The sequence below is a fragment of the Leptonychotes weddellii genome, chromosome 1 (assembly GCF_054177405.1).
Source record: "Leptonychotes weddellii isolate Sample4059 chromosome 1, ASM5417740v2, whole genome shotgun sequence".
NCBI classification, from domain to species: domain Eukaryota; kingdom Metazoa; phylum Chordata; class Mammalia; order Carnivora; family Phocidae; genus Leptonychotes; species Leptonychotes weddellii.
This window is the reverse complement of record NC_138369.1, coordinates 133,446,345-133,468,138: the sequence shown is the minus strand read 5'-3', so window position 1 is coordinate 133,468,138 and position 21,794 is coordinate 133,446,345. Positions and strand designations below refer to the sequence as shown.

At 35.0% G+C, this 21,794-nt stretch overlaps 1 protein-coding gene across 1 annotated transcript in view; it reads left to right on the top strand.

The window, feature by feature from the left end:
• Window positions 1–1,317: 1,317 nt before the first annotated feature.
• STXBP5L (syntaxin binding protein 5L) overlaps window positions 1,318–21,794 on the top strand; it is a 341,807-nt gene continuing 321,330 nt past the window's right edge. Inside the window, exons 1-2 of the mRNA XM_081815272.1 lie at window positions 1,318–1,450; window positions 2,570–2,766. Of these exons, the coding sequence (XP_081671398.1) occupies window positions 2,578–2,766 (189 nt within the window). The 5' untranslated portion in view covers window positions 1,318–1,450; window positions 2,570–2,577. The remainder of the gene's footprint in view (window positions 1,451–2,569; window positions 2,767–21,794) is intronic.

The following is a 21,794-nucleotide window of genomic DNA, read 5'->3' as shown; positions in this document are numbered from 1 at the left end:
CTAGACAAGATAGAAGAAGTATATAATTCCATGCCTGCCTTCAAAAGTGTTATTGTCTAGCTGTGGCAATTAGGGGTCTTTGAAAGGTTTCAAAAAGAGCAAAATAGACATTAAGTACTGAAAAATTCAAAAGGAGAAGGTGAGCATTGATCTGAGGATCTGAAAAACTGGTCTCTAATCCATCTCTATTTCCTCACTATGTGACCTTGGACAAATCATTTCTCTTTCAGGTCTTTCCTTTCATCCCATCCTCTTCCTCCACCAGAAAAAAAAAAAAAAAGCCATCCTAGAAGATCTCTAAAATGTACGACTATATGAGATGATTACTAATGAGCTCTTTTGTGTTGCCCAGATTGAAGTCTAAAGGTAGCTATGGCCCCCTGAGCTGCTCTCTTCATTTTCACAGACATAGGTATCAAGGTCTAAATTTTCCACAGTTCAGTATCAAGTCAGAGCTCAGAACCAAATTTTCCCATCCTGATGCTGTTATGTTTTCTAATCCTGGACCAAAGAGTGCATCTTTCAAAATGATAATTGTGACTCATAGAAAAAGCTTAAAATATATTACTGACACGGTTTACTTAGAGAAATGTTTCTTTAAAAAAATTGTTTATGTGAAAATGGGGGAAGGGGTAATTCTACGTATTAGAGGGAACAAGGTAAGCAATTGATTCCTTAGGATCTGAAAGGCTAAATATTCCAAAAGTCTACTGAAATACAATTCTCTCTGGCAGAGGTTAAGCAATTACGCAAGTGGCAGGACAGTGAGGGAAGCCCAATAGATGCACCTGGAGAGCGAGTAGAGGTGATAAACTGCAAAATCACCTGCCCAGTTCACATTATCGTCCTGGGTCAGACCTAGGGAAACCCTTCCAGCAGCCTCGGACTCAGGGCGCCCAAGTTTGCACGCTTCCACGCATTCTATTGATTCACACTTCCGTCCTTCAACAGGTAGCGCCAATTACAGCCCCCAAAACACGGCCCCCCATCATACTGGCCAATCTCGCCGTCAATCAAATACTACACCTACCTTTCTAAATTCTCCCCTCCCCCTTTCATTGCCTTTTTCTTCGGCCTATCCCCAAATTTCTTCCGCGCCTCGAGACCACGGAACTTGGCCCTATGGAGCCTAGGATTGGAGCCGAGGCTACTCCCGCCCTTTGACGTCCCGGAGCTCTCCGCCCCTTTCTCCGGCGCCGCGCGGCCCGAAGTGGAGGGGGCGGGGCGAACCAGGGGGCGTTTCAGGGGGCGGGGCTTTCATCCCACGGCGGGAGGGCGGAGCCTTCCTTCGAGCCTGCCTGCCTGGTTAGGACCTCGGAGAGCGCCGGGTGCCACGACCAGAGGGACGGGAGAAGCGGCGGCAGTCGGGCGGGAGTGACGCCTGCGAGCCCGCCTTCCTCCGCACCTTCAGCTTCTCGGGCTGGCTGGCAGCTAGTGGCGGCCGAGGAAGGTGCCTAAGTCGGGAGTCAGATAGTCATCCCTCTGGGACGCCGCCGCCGCCGTCTAGCCGCGGCTCCCTCACACCTGTGTGTGTGTTCATGAGCGTGAGCGCCCGCGTGCCAATTTCTGTGTGAGGGTTGCGTGTGCTCCGGCTGGGCGCGCTAATGTCTGTGTGAGGGTGTTTGTGTGTGCTCGGTGCCTAGGCGCTCGGCCCGGGGAGACACCGCGGGAGCGGCGGCTCTGCGCGCCCAGCAGGCTGAGGCGGGACTCGGGCCGCAGCTGTCGCCGCCACTGCCTCACGTCCCCCAAAAGCCGCCGCGGTGCTGCGGGGAGAGCTGACGGCTGGGCGAGTGCGGCGGCGGCTGCGGGCAGAGCGGGTGGGGGGTGAGGGGGTGGGTGGAGGGTGGGAGAAGAGGGAGGAGGGCTGGAGACGCTGGGAGGGAAGGGGGGGGCGGAGGGAGAAGCGGAGGCAGCCGGCGCCGCCGCTCGCCCCTCCCGTCGGCTGTTGCTGTTGGGTCACCCGCAGATGTTTTGGGGTCCGGCTGTTGGGGGGGGATGGAAAAAGGCCTACCCCTCATTACCTACTGAGAAAAAGGGAGCGTTGAAGATGATGGGGGGAGAGCCCAGAGGGTGGTAGTAGAGTAAATACCGGCTCTCCCACCGCACAACCCCAACATCGTTTTTCTGAAAATATTCTGAGCTGAACCTTTAGAAGGAAAGCCCGCCCTTAAGAGAGACAGAGTCTTGGCCTGTTGGACTCCGGTCTGATTGTATAATAATAATGATGATATAATGCTAATGACGATGATGACACTGCCTTTTATTTTTACCCCAGTGCTGATAAAGCGTAGCTACAGCTGGGGATAAAGCCCTTGAAAATTTGATGTATGAGGAGGAAATACTGTTGCTTTTCGAGTTACATTTTATTATTTCTTTTTAAAGGATGTTCCTTTTTGAACTAAAATTTGACAAAATGAAGTATGACTTTCTCTCTCTTTTTTTTAGTCATTTATAGCCAATGCTCGTAAAATGAGGACTGTCTACTGCCTTGACTAATGAAAAGCTAAACACTTTTACCCAGGTATAAGTTCATGTGTTAAGTCACCCTTTCCTTTGAATTTCTCAACAGTTTTTAAAATGAAGAAGTTTAATTTCCGAAAAGTTTTGGATGGCTTAACTGCCTCCTCCCCTGGCAGTGGTAGCAGCAGTGGCAGTAACAGTGGTGGTGGGGCTGGAAGTGGTTCCATACATCCAGGAGGGACTGCAGGGGTTCTCAAAGAGGAGATTCAGGAAACCCTGACTTCAGAGTATTTCCAGATTTGCAAGGTAAGTTCTGAATTGGCTTGAAGCCTATTATTTCTTTATTTTACTGTTGTGAGGAAAGAAGAATTAACAACAGCAACACCCACACTAGGGACTGGAAGTTGTTGAGATGCCAGCATTAGGCAGTCCTGGGCAGAGAACTCTATAGATAGATGTTTGAATTAATAAAGATATTCTGGGCATTGATTTCAACATCAATTTAAAAAGCTATGGTAGTTTAAAATGGAAGTAAACAACCATAAAAGGTAGGATTTGCAAGACAATGTTAAGGTCCAAATTGTGGACAAAGTTTTTAATGTAATATTTATGTATAAGTAGAAAACTGAAGGAAAAAATCATTCTGGTTAATTCCTTGTTGACATTCAGTGAAACTAATTATTATTTTATGTCACTGTGCAGTATAAAATGATTAAACCTATTAAGATGTTGCTACAAGTACATAGATAATAGCTAAAGGAATACATCCATTTTAAAAGATCTAATGGTATTGTTTTACATTCATTGTTTAAAATTCTGTAGAAAAACCCCCTGCAGATTCTTAATAAAAAAATGCCATGGATTTAATTCTTGTAAGAACTTAAAAAATAGCCTGTTTTCTGGTTTAGTGAGGAAACATTTCAGGTAATTATGCTTTAATGTTCAACTTCTAATGAATAAGCAAAAGAAAGAGTTTCTGATGGGGAGAGGTGAGAATTTACAAAACAAATGTTTTGTTAATATATATTGTTATATTTTTCTGACATAGTTTATAATTTTTATTGTTTCTTTTTTGCGGGGTAGCCTAGGAATGTGTTTTTGACCTACCATGTACAATTTAAAAAGCTACTAAGTCATTCATATGATACAGATGAATATAGTTTTAAAATATTTGAATTCATAAGAACAAATCATAAATTTCTGAAATCACAGAAATTATTAAATTTTTTGGTACTTCAAAAGAATTGTTTTGAAATTATTAAAATTATTTTTGTAGTAAATAACTTCTATATAATGAGATAAGTTTCAATTATTGTCTTAGTCTCTATTCCCAGTAAGGTCATTATAAAACATTAAATCTGTTTATGTGAAAGTGAGTTTATTTAGAATTAGGTCAGATTAAAAGATATAATTCTACCCCTGTGAGGTTTGTATGCATAAAATTTTGTATACAAAGTTGTATATAATTTCATTCTCAATTTGAAATAATAGATATTTTGTCAGATTAGGGGCTTAATATTGGTCATGAGACAAATATGTAAAAGGATCTTAGGGGTCAAATTTGAACTGCTAGTCAGGGGAATAATGCCCTGATTATCTAATCTTTGACATATTACTGTTTCCATTCCAAGATTCTGAAAAAATTTCCAAATTCTCTTAGTTCATGAATGTGAGGCAGGAGAGTTTTTGTCAAGATAAAATTGATATAAAAAAGACCTCTGAAACAGAGTGGCATTGGACTGTTGAGGTTTTGAACCTGGTAGAGAAGGTTTTAAATTAAAAATTTCAGGGGAAAGGGGTGAATGCAAGAGAGGAAAATGGGATATATAGTTATCTTCCCATTTATTCAGACAGGAAATAGACATGAAAAGTGCCAGAAGTTAAATATGAATTAATTCAAAAACATATGGCATGGTAGGAAGAACACTGGCCTAGGAATCAGATTGTATTTTATTTAAAGTTCTGTCACTTGCCAGCCATGTATCTCGGGCAAGCCTTTTATCTGCCTTGAACCTTGATTTTCCCATCTGTAGTATGGTAATAAGTATTTCTGCTCTTCTGACTTAAAGTTATTGGGAAGATCAAACAAGACAATTAGGTGAAGGCGATGTATAAATTGGAAAAGGCAATAAATTGTTTATTTTTATATTGTTCCTAAAGTTTTAAAAATCACCTTGTTCTTGGTGGAATGACTACAAGCAGTGGGCTATAATAATATAGGTAACAAAATTATACTTTCAAAGAAATTAGAAGGATAGATAGCTATATAAGTGGAACACTAATAGTATTGAACTGTTACTAAATGGGGAAAGTATTATGGCATCTTTGGATAGCAATATAGTTAATTTTAAAAAGTAATTTTATGATTGTACTTTAGGTTACCTGGACTATAATAAAATATATAAAAATGGATTAAGGTTGTTTCAAAATTAGAACTGTTACTAAAATGGGGACTTCATTTGGACTCACTGATTAAATGTGCAAAGAACATTCTATTCTGAGTACTAAGCAGTTGGCACCTTTTGGGTACTTGTACCTTTTCCACATGGCCAAAATTAAAGTACAAATCTGTAATCTTCTCTTTTGAAAACCATCCTCCTCTTTATTTTCTGGTCAGTCATCAAATCCTATCTATTCCATTTCCTTAGTATTTCTGAAATTTATTCCCTTTTTGCCATCTCTAGTACCTGTTCATTCTATCGTATTTTCTTGATTAGTCACTTGAATCACTTCCTACCTGATCTTCTTACCTCTTGTTTTACCCTATTTCAGTTGATTTTGTTATGTTATAATAATGGTTATTTCTGAACTATAATGTTCATTATGTCATTTCCCTGCTAAAAATTCTATGTTGGTTTCCCTAGAGCAGTGATGCTCTATAAACAAAAGTCTAATGTGAAACCCTGTAAATAACATCTATTAAAACAAATAAATGTACTTTATTGGCATACATTTAAAAAATAAATTATAATAAGTTATACAGCTATTATAAAAAGCTTGTTTTTTAATATTTGTTTTTTGTTGTATAATATTATCCCTGGCAGGTAGTAGGACTTTTTCTGGCCTTAAAAAGGTAAAAGTATAAAGCTACAACCTTTATAATCAGTGACAAATGTATAAGAAGTTCAAAAACACAGAAATGGTAGAAGAAACTTTGGTTCAAGGTTAGCAAAAAAGTTAATACATTGGTTTACTGCAATCTCAGTTCAGTATGTATACATTTGAATGCCCATTTGTTCAGATATTTGTGAAATACAAGAAGTGCCTTTTCTGAACTTGAATTCTATGAAACACAATTTGAAACTACTGCTCTATACAATAAATGTCAAACTGCTTAACTTGATCTATATATAGTTCCCTTTAGATGGGATTCCTGTTTACCTTTCCATCCTCATTTCTGTGATTTTCTAAGCATATTGCATTACCTGAAAGCACTGTATTTTCATATCTCAATGCCTTTTCTTAATCGGTTGCTTCTAATGACAATATCCTTTCCAGCTTTAGTAAAATTGGAGAATTCCCAGTTACTTTTTTTTTTTTAAAGATTTATTTAGTTATTTGAGGGAGAGAGAGAGGGCAAACAGGGTGGGGGTTGGGGAGGTAGCGGGAGAGGGAGAGAAACCTCAAGCAGATTCCCTGCTGAATGGAGCCCAAGGAGGACCTTGATCCCAGGACCCTGAGACCATGACCTGAGCTGAAATCAAGAGTTGGACGCTTAACTGACTATGCTACCCAGGTGCCCCCCCCAGTTACTTTTTATCTCATAGTAAAATACTACTTCCATGAAACCAACTCTGACCACTGCCTCCTCTTTTCCTGCCCAAAGCAGAGTCAGTTTTTTTCCCTTCTTCTGTTTTCCTATAGCACCTGGCATATTCCTATAGAGTTAAGTTAGCACCTTATTGTGATTAGAAAATTTATTTTTCTGTCACTATTGTTATGTTGTCATCAATGAAACAATATATACATGGTTGATTAATTGAAATGAGACTAAAGCAGAAAGTTATTAATAAATATATAGGTCTTAAACATTTTATTTTAAATGAAAACATGTAAATATACATCAATTTACAAATCACTTGTTAAATGAACAAGATTTTTTTGTTGAGCATTGGTTCTATAACTGGAGTTCTGTGTGTACTTTTCTTCCACAAACCATCCCAAGTTCGTTATGGATAGTTTTTTGGCTTTAATTTATTTAAAGTAGAATAAGAACTTATATGCTTTTGAAGCAGGTGTCAGGTCCTTCTAGATGATATGTAAATATCATCTGACACTTAGTTTATACATATGATGAATATATAGTTGACCCTTGAACAAGGTGGGGTTAGGGGTACAGACCCCCACATGATCAAATATCTCTATATATTCGACTCCCCAAAAGCTTAACTCCCTGAAAACTTTGACTCCTCCAAAACTTAACTATAAATAATCTACTGTTGACTGGAAGTCTTACTGATAACATAAATAGTGGATTAACACATAGTTCATATTTTATATATATTAAATACTGTATTCTTACAATAAAGTAAGCTAGAGAAAAGAAAATGTTATTAAGAAAATCATAAGAAGAAATACATTTATAGTACTATACTATATTTATTGAAAAAAATTCCAAGCATCAGTGGACCCATGCAGTTCATATCCATGTTCAAGTGTCAACTACATATATATATATATATATATAGTATAGATATATACACACATATATATAAAAAGTATAGATGTAGGTATATATTTATACTTATCTATACACAAGATATATGCGTGTGTGTGTGTATATATACATATATAGAAAATCTAGATAAATAGATATATATTCATCCCTATAGTTAACTGACCTACACCTAATTAGGCCAGAGTAGGAGAGTATAAGTATTCTAGTTAGAGTTTACTAGTATCTAGTATTCAGGGAGTCATTAATATCAATCTATGTTTTACAAAGAGAATGGGAAGTTTCTGTTAATCTAACGAGGTGGTTAATTTAAAGTTAGAGACTGTCATCTGTAAGATCTCCCATTTGGCCTTCATAACAGTCCTGTAAAGAAGGCAAAGAAAGTGTAAATATTTTTATTTTACTAATAAGACATCTGAAGCCAGAGAATTTAAGTGGTATCCTTAGGTCTCCAAGTTGGTAGGAGGCATAGCTAAGTTTAATGCTCTGTTCTTCCATTATTAAATCCAGTATTTTTTCTGTTTTATATTTCTTACTTATTAAAAAAAAAAGCTTGAGGATTCTCTCTCTCCCTTTGCCCCTTCCCCTACTCACACTCTCTCTCTCTCTCTGTAAAATAAATAAATAAATCTTAAAAAAAAAAAAGAAAGAAAGAAAAGGAAAGAAGGAAACACAGATGTGGGCTGTGGAGAATTAGGCTTTCCAGGACCCCAGAAAGCTGAACGAGGTCAAATGCCTAGGTATCCCAGACTATTATCTCTTCTTTAGGTTTTCCATTGTCTCCACATTCTTCTAATTTCACATCATTTTATTTAGGAGGTTTTGTAACTGAGTTTGGCATAAGACCATGATCACAGTTATACATATCTGCAATTTTCATTCATTAAAATATTCTGTGAGATGTGTGACTTGTCTCATTCTATACTGTAACTGGTAGAACAAAAGGTAGTACAGTTGACACTGGTAGAACAAAAGATAGTACAGGATAACATTACGGATAAAGCATCTGACAGTGATTTCATGTTCCTGTCACCAAAATGGACAGTTGAGGTGGGCATCTTTAAGAATAGAAATGGAGGCAAACCAGAAGACTTAAGCGACCTTGTGAGGGTTGAGATGTTAACTAATTTAAGTACCAAATGAATTAAAATTAATTTTTTTTAAGAATCAGAAACAAAAGCCAGATTATTCAGTTACTCTAGGCTCTCACTTTGTTTGTCTTAAGAGGATAAGAGTGCAGGGACTGGCTCATGTAAGGGATTATAGACTTGTAGGAAGTATGTTTATAAATTTTTAAAGTTACTGTAGAGAACAGTCACATTTTCTTACAAAAAGTTCTTTAGTGCTAGTATATTGTCAACGAATTGGATTATAGGTTTCATTTAGCATGGCAGTTCTTATCTTAAAAGCAAATAGTGCTCATACTCAGTGTTGAAAAACAGAGCTTTTCCTCTAAGATCAGGAACAAGAGAAAGATGTCTATGCTTATACCATTTTTATTCAACATGGTACTAGAAATTCTAGCTGCCACAGTCAGATGAGAAAAAAGAAAAGGCATCCAAATTGGTAAGGAAGAAGTAAAACCGTCACTATTTGCAGATGATATCATACTATATATAGAATACTTGAAAGACTCCAAAAAACTACTGGAATTGATAAGTGAATTCAGTAAAGTTGCAGGATACAAAATTAGTATACAGAAATCTATTGTGTATCTATACACTAATAATGGAGTAGCAGAAAGAGAAATTAAGAAAACAATCCAATTTACAATTACGCAAAAAGAATAAAATACCTAGGAATAAACTTAAGTAAGGAAGTAAAAGACCTGTACTCCAAAAACTATAAAAAACTGATGAAAGAAATTGAAGATGACACAAGCAAGTAGAAAGATATTCCAGGCTCATGGGTTGGAAGAACCAATATTGTTAAAATGTCCATACCACCCAGAACAATCTACAGATCATTAGATTAGCAATCCCAAACAAAATACCAACAGCATTTTCCACAGAACTAGAACAAATAATACTAAAACTTACATGGAATCGCAAAAGACTCTGAATAGCAAAACCGACTTGAGAAAGAAAAAACTGAAAGGTATCAAAATTCCAATTTCAAGATATGCTACAAAACTCCAGTAATCAAAACAGTATGATACTGACACAAAAATAGACACATAAATCAATGAAACAGAATAGAAAACTCAGAAATAAACCCATACTTATATGGTCAATTAATCTGTGACAGAGTAGGCAAGAACATACAATAAAGAAAGACAGTCTCTTCAAGAAATGGTGCTGGAAAAACTGGGCAGCTACATGCAAAAGAATGAAAGGATGAATGAATAGGATTATTATTTGTGATTAAACCAGATTCGTATTTTCTTGAATTTTAGTGCATTTCGGTAGACCTCCTTCTGCCTTCAGTTGAAGATGTGCCTGCAAAAAATCATAGGGTTAAGTTACATAGTTTACTTTTAATGATAGAATGATTGTATTCCTTTCCCATCTCATTTTTCTATATACCATTTACATATTAGTTTAATAGCAATAACTCTGTATTCATTGAAGTTTTCAAGTAGAAGCCCTGTTTTAAGCTTTAAATTGAGTTTTAGTCTTATTAGAGAAAACTGAGTTTTTTGTTCCTACTTAATTGTCAAAATAATGATCTTTATAAAAGATTTTGGTTATAGCTGCAGTGCTCTTTTTTTAATTAAAAAATTTAAAACATCTTTTTAATATTTGAAAAGCTAATCCCTTAATGTTTATTTATAATGCACTAGGGAATCATTCCTTTCTAAATAATGGTAACATTTATTGATAAGGACTGTTAGAAAATCAGTGATTAAATTTTAGAAAGCCAAAAATAGAAAGCATATTTAAAGGATTTAGAGAAAGTAGATATAAAGAATAGAGTACAAGACCTCCAGAAAGTGCATAATAGGCCCATGGTAATACCTGTGTAGAGGCTTGGTTAAATGGAACATTCATAGTCATTGAAGGAATACAAGGAGATATTTTAACAAGTTTATTGCTCAAAAGATATTTACTGTACAGTGTTAAAAATGATTAAGACATAAACCATTCTCAGCCAACTGACTATAGTAAGAGTGAAATAATACTTTTTGGTTGATTTATCAACAAAATCACTTAAATATTTTCTGGACTTATGTAAGATTATAGAAAGGAGAGTATGATTTTAGTTTCATTGCAGGCCTAAAATTACCAGTTGTTATTGATGGTACATGGAATTATTTTGAATATAATAATACATAATATAACGAATTTGAAAATGAATATATTTAATTTTTAACTAGGTAAGTGTCTTATAATTGGATTATATATATCTAGTAAACATCTCTTGAATTGAAAATAGCGTAAAAACATCTTTGCATCTTCATAGTAGGATATGTACATTTCATTATAAATAAAAATGACCATTGTGTAATGATGGTTTTAGACGTATATTTGATGCCTGGATTCAAAAGGTAAGGATTGGTAGCTAGAGAAAACCTAGTTTTTAAAATTTTTTCTGCTTTGCTAATCATCTGTAAATTTCAGTGACATTAAAAACTAGTACTTTACCTAAATATACATAATAAAGTTAGACTGTCAAGAAAATTAATTGGATTGCTTAATGTTCAGTCTAATTTATTCATTATAAATTGACTAAACACCTTTCTACAAATCTGCAAACCAAAATGTTTAAAAATCATTAGTAGTACAATCACTTGAGAAGTTAGAGTGAATCTGAGGGAAATGCTTATAGTTTGTAAATATCTGAGTAGATGAGAAATGTCAACCTAACAAAGGAGAAATAGAAGTAAGCAGAATGATAAGAGGAAAACTCAAAAGTAGAGTTAAATAATCTGATCCTTTCTTTAGGAAGAATATTAAGAAAGAAATTCAAGAATGTCTCAGCATCGCAGAGAGGTCAAGGATTGTGAAAACGAAGGGAACAAATTAAAAACAAACAAATCAGAACTGAGAGAGCCCATTTAGACCAGGAGGAAATTGATTAGGGTAAAAATACTTTCACTAAGATGATGGATAAAATTAAGGTCACACTATAATAGAGAATAGAGTTGATAGAATTAGTACTTTTAAGAATAGATGTATTGGGGTGCCTAGGTGGCTCAGTTAAGCGTCTGCCTGGTTAAGCGTCTGCCTTTGGCTCAGGTCATGATCTCAGGGTCCTGGGATGGAGACCCTTGTCCGGCTCCCCGATCAGCAAGAAGTCTTCTTCTCCCTCTCCGTCTGGACCCTCCCCCTGCTCAAGCCCTCTCTCTCTCTCTCTTTCAAATAAATAAATTAAATCTTAAAAAAAAAAGAGTAGATGTGTAAAGGGGTGCCTGGCTAGCTCAGCTAGTAGAGCTTTGGACTCTTGATCTTGGGGTTGTAAGTTTGAGCCCCAGGTTGGGTGTAGGGATTACTTAAAATCTGGGGGAAAAAAAGGTACATAAAAAAACAAAGAGTAGATGTGTAAGGAGAGAGTGTTAGGAAAGTAACAGTGATGGTAGATTTTAATATCGTTTTGGTATATTGTAGTGGGGGTAATGCAGTTGAGCCATAGAAAAGAAGTTGAGGCTACCAGAAAGGGAAAGGTAGAGTGGGGAAAGAGGAAAGATTTTCCCTGTAAAGTGGTAAGGGTATTTGATTTGGAATTTTTTCTTTGCTTGATGAGTAAATTTTTTCTTTACTTGATTTGTATTTCATTTGAATTTTCAGCACACTGAGCTTTAATTTCCTCTCAGGTAAATAAAAACATGTAATTCTACTAGAAGATTGTATTAGTTTCCTATTTATGGTACAACAAATTACCAAAAACTTAGTGGCTTAAAACAACACAAATTTATTAGCTTATAGTTCTGGAGGTCAGAAGTCTGAAATGGGTGTCACTGGGCTAAAATCAAGGTGTTGGTAGGGCTCTAGGAGAGTGTTTTCTCCTTTTCTGGCTTTTATTTTATTTATTTATTTTTAAAGATTTTATTTATTTATTCATGAGAGACAGAGAGAGAGAGAGAGGCAGAGGGAGAAGCAGGCTCCCAAGGAGCAGGGAGCCCGATGTGGGACTCGATCCCAGGACCCTGGGATCATGACCTGAGCCGAAGGCAGACGCTTAACCATCTGAGCCACCCAGGCGCCCTCCTTTTCTGGCTTTTAGAGGCTGCTTACAATTCCTTTTATCTTCTTCCCAGCACTGGCCAGTTGAATTTTTCTCACATTGCATCACCGTGACTAACTTTCCTGCTTCTCTCTTCTATATTTAAAGATTTATGATCACACTGGGCCCACTAGGATAATCCAGGTTAACTTCCCTGTTTCGAGTTCTACTGATAAGTAATCTTCATTTCATCTGCAATCTTGATTCCCTTTTGCCATAAAACCTAACATATTCACAGATTCTTTAGGGGGCCATTATTCTGCCTTTCACAAACATGTTCATTACCTTCACTGTCTGTTGTTGTTTTGTTTTATTTTTAGTTACTTTCTGGAAAATGAACAGAGAGAATACTCTAATAAACTCCTAGTTTCAATAATTACCACCTTCCAAATCTTGATCTCCCATTTTATTGTTTTAATGTAAATCTCAGACATTATACCATTTCATCTGTAAAAACTTCTGAGATCAGATAAGAACTTCCCCCCCTTCTCCTTTTCAAAAATATAAACTTCCCTCCTTTTCCTCTTAAAAAATCTCTAATACCATTATCATATCTAAAAACATTAACAGAATTTCTTTTTATACTCTAATATGCAGGTAATGTTTAAATTTCCTCAGTTATTCCATAGTATCTTTTTGTAATTGATTTGTTTGGATTGGGAACCAAAAAAGGTTCACACTGCATTTTCATCTGGCTTGAAGTTACCTTTAATTCAATTTGTGTAAAGTCACAGAGTTTTGTTTTGTTTTGAAGATCAGGTATCCTATGCTTTTGTGTGTGTTGTTGAAAACAAAATTCTTTGCCTATTTCCTTTCTGAACTGTTAGATTATATGTGAGGAAGTGGGTGGGTTTTTCAGCATACTACAGGATGAAAAACAGACTTTAGACTTTTAAAATTTGTTTTCTAGAGATGGTCACATCTTTTAAGCAATTGGAAAAGAATATTTTTAAGTCAGCCTAAGCTACTCCTAGTTCGTGATGCTACTGTGGGGGTAGATTTCCTTTAGGTCATTGGAAAAGAGGAAAATATAAGAGACATAAAAGACATAAAATATGTGAAAATAAGACTGGAGTTGATTCTTTAGGTTGCATTCAATGGTATTAATTTTTATTTATGAAATAAGTTATTGGAGGGATTAGGATGGGATCCAGTTTCACATATCTCTTCTTTTAAGTGAATATTTAAAAAACAGTTGAAAAAATAAAACATTTATTTGACAAGGACTCACTCTATAGTACTTAGGATTATCTAGCAAGAAGCTGAGGGAACCTGGATGGCTCAGTTGGTTAAGCATCCCACTCTTGGTTTTGGCTCAGGTCATGATCTCCACGTTCTGAGAATAAGGCCCACGTGGGGTTCGGCACTCAGTGGTGACTGTGCTTGAGACTCTTTCTCTCCCTTTCCCTCTGCCCTTCCCCTTGCTCGAGCTCTCTCTTTCTCTCTCTAAAATAAATAAATTAATAAATAAATAAATAAATAAATAAATAAATAAATAAATCTTTAAAAAAGAAAGAAGCTGAAAGTGGATTAGTCAACTCTGTTTTCTTTCAGATTTCTTCTAAGTTATAGGATATCAAGACTCAGGTTAATAGGCTAACTGTACTTGAAGAACTGGATTGGAGGGCATTAAGGGGAGGATCAGAATACTTAGGAACATACTTTGATTTATTGAGAGTTCCATTTATAAATAATCTGTACATTATTTTTATTGATTACTTGTATAATTCAGAAGGTTCCTTACTCTGAATCTCTTTCATCCTTAGGTAGTTATTATTGGATCTTTCTTTGCTTTTTCCAGTTCTATGGTAACCAAAATTTCTTTACTATTTGAGGTAATATTCAATATTCTTGTGTTTTGACAATTACTCAGCATAGGTATTAAGTGAATTCATTTACTTACTATGTATATGTATATTACTTACTATGTACTTATTTATTGAAGGACTATTTTGTATATAACTCTCTACTAAGCATTTTGTAATTGGACCATTATTTTTTTTTGAATTTGTGAGGCCAGCACACACTAAATGAACCATTTATATTTTTATGCAATTAATGATTTGCAACATGTGTACTTAATTCAGTTTTTTGTAACTTTTGTGAAACTTCCTTTTATTCTTTTTTAAATGTTTTAGGTTCTTTGCTCCCTTACCACTTCTCTCCTTTTTACCTTGTATTTCTATTTTTTAAATCATTTTATAGTGTATTTGCTGTCTTTCTCTTTGTCCTTCATTTATCTTAATTTCTATTTATATTCTCTTGGCTAAAAGATCTTTAATTCTAAAATGAAAGAATCTGGAAGATATTTATTTATTTTTTAAGATTTTATCTATTTATTTGAGAGAGAGTGCAGAGCGAGCGAGAGAGAGAGAGAGCATGAGAGGGTGGGGGGAAGGGCAGAGGGAGAGGGAGAAACAATAATAATACTATTAATATATCAGAATAGCTCTTTTAGTCAACATTTCTCTTTTATTACCAATTTCTCCTTGAAAATTTTGAAAAGTATTCAATCTTTATCTGTTCAGTGTAATCTTCAAAGAATAATCTTCAAATCATGCTTTTTTATTACCTGATAACTAATCTAATTTCTGCCTTCATACAAAGCAGGATTATACATTTACCATAAAAATAATTTATTTTAACATTTTCATACTGTCCATGTATTTCATTCTGAGGAGAGCTATAGGATTAAAAAGCTTGGAGCAAAACATAAATATTTTACAATGCTAGAGTGGTCTTACTTCCATTTTTCTAAACTTTCCTTTTTAGTCACTTATACTGGCAAATAGATTATTTGATAAAAGAAAATTATGTGAGGTAAAATAATATCATTTGCTAATATCTTTAGCAAATGTATATTTTGAGTAGAACATTGTATTTGATAGAAGGATGGCCAGGCCGTTGAATGTATCATACTCAGAAACTTAATTTACCGAGTCTGGTGGAGATTCAGGCAAGGAAGTGCATAGGGCATAGTCACAAATGGCAGGTTATCTAAAGATTGTATTTGTCTGGTGCAGTGTGATCAATTATAGGCAGAGATTAAGATTCAAAATGAAAGCTACAGAACCTGGAAGAGTAGAGGCAAGAGTGATGCAGGAGGAACTGTGATTCTGGATAAGAATCCAATTGCTCGGGTTGATCTTGAGGAAGCAGGATTAAAGATCTTTGGGGCACCAACAGCAAAGCTAGTTTAATACCAAATCTATTGGCCAAGGTTTTCTTAATCCCCTTAAAGGATTACTTTTAAAGGAATGGTAGTAGTTTTCTGAAACCACCAAACTGCTTTCCTCTTGTAACTTCACACTACAAAAAAAAATTTGAGGCTTTTTTTTCTATCCCTTTTATTCTCCCTGCCCAGGTTAGTTCTAATGTGCTGTTGTTCTTTTTCTTCATGATTTACTTTCCCCCCCTAGGTTTTCATCTTTCTTTGTTCATTCTTTGTTTTTGCTGTCTCAGTTGTTTTTGCCAAATCATATTCTGCCTCTATTCCCAAATGAAGAATAATTTTTGATACCAAATTCTCTTGAAGCATTTAAAAGTTTTTTCAATATTTTTTAAATTTCTTTTAAGATTTCTTCTTTGACCCAGGTACTATTTAGAAGTGTATTGTTTAATTTCCAAGTATTTTGGGGTTTTCCAGCTATCTTTCTCTTACTGATTTCTAGTTTAATTCCATTTTGGTTTTATAGCATACTTTGTATGATTTCAATCCTTTAAATTTGTTAATAGTTGTCCAGAATGTGGTTTATCTTGGTGAATTTTCTTTTCTTTTCTTTTTTTTTAAGATTTTATTTATTTATTTGAGAGAGAAGGAGAGACAGTAAGAGAGTACAAGCGGGGAGGAGAGGGAGAAGCGGGCTCCCTGCAGAGCAAGAAGCCCGATGCGGGGCACCATCCCAGGACCCTGGGATCATGACTGAGTCGAAGGCAGACGATTAACCAACTGAGCCACCCAGGCGCCCCCTTGGTGAATTTTCTATCTGACCTTGAGAAGAATATTCTGTTGTTGGATGAAGTATTCTATAAATGTCAATTAGATCTACTTGATTAATCGTATTATTCACTTCAGCTATGTCCTTACTGATTTTTGGCCTGCTAGATCTATTACTAAGAGGGGGTATAAAAGTCTCCCACTATAATAGTGTATTTGTATATTTCTTATTGTGGTTCTGTTTTTGCCTTGTGTATTTTGATGCTCTCTTGTTAGATGCATACATATTAAGGGTTATTTTGTCTTTTTGGAGAATTAATCCCCTTGTCACTATGTAAATGCCCTTTTTATCTCAGATAATTTTCCTTGTTCTGAAGTCTGCTTTGCCTGAAATTAATATAACTACTCCCACTTTCTTTTGATTAGTGTTATCTGGCATTTTTCTCCATCCCTTTACTTTTAGTTGATCTGTGTCTTTACAGTTAAAGTGGCTTTCTTGTGGACAACGAATAGTTGAGGTCTTGTTTTTTTTTAATCCACTTTGAAATCTCTATCTTTTAATTGGTGTATTTATTTATTTTTTAAGATGCCACTTATTTACTTAAGAGAGAGAATGCACAAGCAGAAGGAGCAGCAGAGGGAGAGGGAGAAGCAGGCTCCCCCACAAGGAGCCTGACATGGGGCTCGATCCTAGGTCACTGATGCTTAACTGACTGAACTACCCAGGTGTCCCTCTTTTAATTGGTATATTTAGTCTTTTGATGTTTAATATATGGTTATTTATATAGTTGGATTAACATCTCCCATTTTTTACTTGTTGCACATATTCTTTGTTTCTTTCATTTTTTTTCTTATATTCTCTTTCTGCCTTTTCAGGTTTTGTTGATCATTTTATTATTTATTTATTTATTATTTTTAAATGATTTTATTTATTTATTTGTCAGAGAGAGAGAGCATGAGCAGGGAGAGGGGCAGAGGGAGAAGCAGGCTCCTTGCTGAGCAAAGAGCCTGATGCGGGACTTGATCCCAGGATGCTGGGATCATGACTGGAGCTTAAGGCAGACACTTAACTGACTGAGCCACCCAGGTGTCCCTTGATCATTTTATATGACTGAATTTTCTCTCTTCTTAGCTTAGCAATTACACTTCATTTATACTTAGTGAGTTTGTGCCCTTGAACTGACTTTCACAATTCTCAGTTTTTCGGGTTTTTTTCCCCCTTAAGTCAGAGTTGATATTTCCCTTATACATCTTGAGGGCTGGGGGACTGGAGTTGAGTATTTCCCTTCCCCAGTTGATCAGGTTCTGAGAAAATAGTTTTTCTTGAAGGCAGGACTTGTTAAAAACAACAGAAGTTCCAGGCATATTTCTTTTTTTAATTTTATTTTATTATGTTATGTTAATCACCATACATTACATCATTAGTTTTTGATGTAGTGTTCCATGATTCATTGTTTGCGTATAACACCCAGTGCTTATTTCTAAATGGCTACTTTTTCCTTCTTCCTGCCAGAAGCAGGAGGGAATTTTCTTGTCTTCACTGTGAGAACCTGGTAGGGCTTCTGAAGGTAAAACTTACAGAAGTTGAGACCCCACTAAAACTGGGTCTGTTGGAGTTTTTTAACTCTCAAACTTGTCCACAGGGAACCTCCATCAATTTGTCAATAATGGTTTTGATTTTCCTTCTCTGGTACTGGTCCATATGTAGAGGTTTCTGCTATTAGGCTTCTGTCCAGGAGGCTGTGATTCTCTATATCTGCCTGTCTTATCTCTCCAGTTTTGGGGGCAGTGGTTTGCTCTGTGACCTCATTTCTCTGATAGATCTAAGAAAAATTATTTATTTTCAGTTTCTCCAGCTTTTTTCTTGTAGATGGGATTTACAACTTCTAATTTCCTTATATACCAGACTAGAAACTAGAACTTCAGTATTTTTTTAAAACAAATAAACTTAAAATTTTGACATCTATACTGAAATTAATTGAAATAATAAGAAAAGGGTTTTACCATCATAATAATAGTAAATAATTGTTAATGATATACAACTTACTGGGTTATTTGTAGACTTTAAATCTGATTTTGAAACCCATTAGTAAGGGTATAAATTTAACTTTTTCAATTATATTGAGGTTAACTGTGAGTTATTTTAAATTCAAGAAGTGTTTAGTGGGTATTTAAATGTATCTAGAATTCTTTTTCTTTTAAACTTCTATTTTTTTTAATTTTACAAGTAATACGTATTCTTTGTGGCAAAACTAGAAAGTACAGATAAGCAAAAAAAAAAAAAAAACTATTATTTTACCCAGATATTACCACCACTAACGTTTGCAGTATTTATTTTCGGATGTTTTTCTATGTTTATGATTACGTGTAAAGTTTTTATATAAAAATGGGATCTATACATTCTTTGTAACTTTTTCTTACTTAAGGTGTTATGAATATTTTCTTGGTGTGGTTACTTAGTTTATTTCCATATGGTTGAGTGATTGCCTAGAATTCTATTATATTTGTGAATTCTAGCTTATTTAAACAAATTCCCAATTATTTTTTACTTTCATGAAATACTATAATATCTTTGTGCATTTTTATTTGCTTAGAATTTTTTCTTATGATAAATTCCTGGGAGAACAAGTACAGAGCTAAAGAGTAAGCATATATTTTTAAGATTTTTGATACATATAATCAAATTGTCCTACTGAAAAGATGTACAAGTTTGTATTTTTATTAGAATTTTACATTTATTTGTCAAGTATATACCTCAGTAAAGATGGGGAGTGGGGAAGAAGCTTACTTGTTTCCTTTTACCTTTAAAAACCCTGGAAATTGCCATTATTTTAAAAACCTAACTATATAATTGGTAAGAGATGGTAACTTGAGATTGTTTTAATTTGTATTTCATTGTTTTGTAGTGAATTTTGCTTATAAAAATACTTATTGCTCATTTGTATTTCTTCTGTAGTGAATTAGATGTTGTCTTTGAGTATTTCATTTTCATTTGGCTTTTTCTTACTGTTTATAAAACACTTTATATAGATAAAGATATTAACACTTTGTCTATTGTGTTATGCATAAAAAGCTGTTATAGCACTTTATTATGTAAAAAGGCTTTAAGGCTTCCTTAATCTTATGTGAATATGGGCCCAAAACAGTTTATAATATTTTATTGCTTTAGTTTTCATATGTCTTTTGTAGTAATGCATTTTAATCCATTTTGAATTTTACTGTCGTATGGTGTGAGATAATGATCTAATTTTGTTAAATGATCTGTCACTTTTTCCAGTACCAGTTGTAGAATGACCCTTTTAATCATATATTCAATTATTTTATTCACTTGACCTGCTTTTGACACTTTATTTCATTCTATTAATCTGTGTCTTCCTATATTAGTGCCACAATTAAAATTATGATTGTTTTATATTTCATAATTTTATAGCTCTCCCACTGTTTGTCTTTCCTTTTAAAAAAATGTTTTTGGTTAGTTTCAGGCTTATTTTTACTCTAGTCTTCTTTTTCTGAAGTTTCATAAAAAATCCAAAAGGTATTCTGATTGTTCTACATTACATTTTTTCCCTTCCCCCCGCCAAGTTTTTATTTAAATTGCAGTTAGTTAACCTGCAGTGTAATATTAGTTTCAGGTGTAGAATTTAGTGATTCATCACTTATCTACAACACCCAGTGCTCATCACAAGTGCCCTTCTTAATACCCATCACCTATTTAATCCATCCCCCCATCCACCTCCCCTGCTGTAACCTTCAGTTTGTTCTCTATAGTTAAGACCCCCATTTCCTGGTTTGGCTTTCTTTTTTTCCCCCCTATGTTCATCTGTTTTGTTTCTTAAATTCCACATATGAGTGAGATCATATGGTATTTGTCTTTCTCTGACTGATTTATTTCACATAGCATAATACTCTAGCTCCATCTATGTCACTGCAAATGGCAAGATTTCATTCTTTTTGATGGTTGAGTAATATTCCATTATACACACTCACACACATGCACACACACACACCACATTTTCTTAATCCATTTATCAGTTAATGGACATTTGGTCTCTTTCCATAATTTGGCTATTGTTGATAATGCTGCTATAAACATCAGGATGCATGTATCCCTTCAAATCAGTATTTTTGTATCCTTTGGGTATATACCTAGTAGTGCAATGGCTGGATTGTAGGGTAATTCTATTTTTAACTTTTTGAGGAACCTCTGTACTGTTTTCTAGAGTGGCTGTGCCAGTTTGCATTCCTACCGACAGTTTCAGAGATTTTCCCTTTCTCCATATCCTCCCCAACACCTGTTGCTTCCTGTGTTGTTAATTTTAGCCATTCTAGTTAGGTGTGAGGTGATCTCATTGTAGGGTTGTTTGTGTTTTTTTTAAATCTCAGTGTAGTTTTGATTTGCCTTTCCCTGATGATGAGTGATGTTGAGCATCTTTTCATGTAACTGTTGGCCATCTCTTTGTCTTCTTCAGAAAAGTGTCTGTTCATGTCTTCTACCCATTTTTTAACTGGATTATTTGTTTTTAGGGTGTTGAGTTTTATAAGTTCTTTATATATTTTGGGTACTAGCCTTTTATCAGATATGTCCTTTGCAAATATCTTCTCCCATTCTGAAGATTGCCTTTTAGTTTCGTTGATTGTTTCTTCACTGTGTAGAAGTTTTTTTTTTATCTTGATGAAGTCCCAACAGTTTCTTTTTGCCCTTATTTCCCTTGCCTCAGGAGACATATCTAGTAAGAAGTTGCTACAGCCAATGTCAAAGAGGTTACTGCCTATGTTCTCTCCTAGGATTTTGATGGTTTCCTGTCTCACATTTAGATCTTTTATCCATTTTGAATTTATTTTTGTGTGTGGTGTAAGAAAGTGGTCCAGTTTCATTCTTTTGCATGTTGCTGTCCAGTTTTCCCAACACCATTTGTTGAAGAGACTGTCTTTTTTCCATTGAATTTTTGTTCCTACTATGTTGAAGACTAGTTGACCATATAGTTGTGGGTCCATTTCTGAGTCTTCTGTTCCATTGATCTATGTGTCTGTTTTTGTGCCAGTATCATACTGTCTTGATCACTACAGCTTTGCAATATAACTTGAAGTCCAGAATTGTGATGTCTCCAGCTTTGCTTTTCTTTTTCAAGATTGCTTTGGCTATTTGAGGTCTTTTGTGGTTCCATACAAATTTTAGGATTGTTTGTTCTAGCTTTGTGAAAAATGTTATTGGTATTTTGATAGGGATTGCATTAAATGTGTAGATTTCTTTGGGTAGTATAGATATTTTAACAATATTTGTTCTTCCAATCCAGGAGCTTGGAACATTTTTCCATTTCTTTATGTCATCTTCAGTTTGTTTCATAAGTAGTCTGTAGTTTACAGAGTACAGATCTTTTACCTCTTTGATTAGGTTTATTCCTAGGTATCTTATGGTTTTTGATGCCATTGTAATTCCTTGATTTCTCTTTCTGCTGCTTCATTATCAATGTATAGAAATGCAATAGATTTCTGTACATTGATTTTATATCCTGCTACTTTGCTAAATTCATGTATCAGTTCTAGCAATTTTTTGGTGGA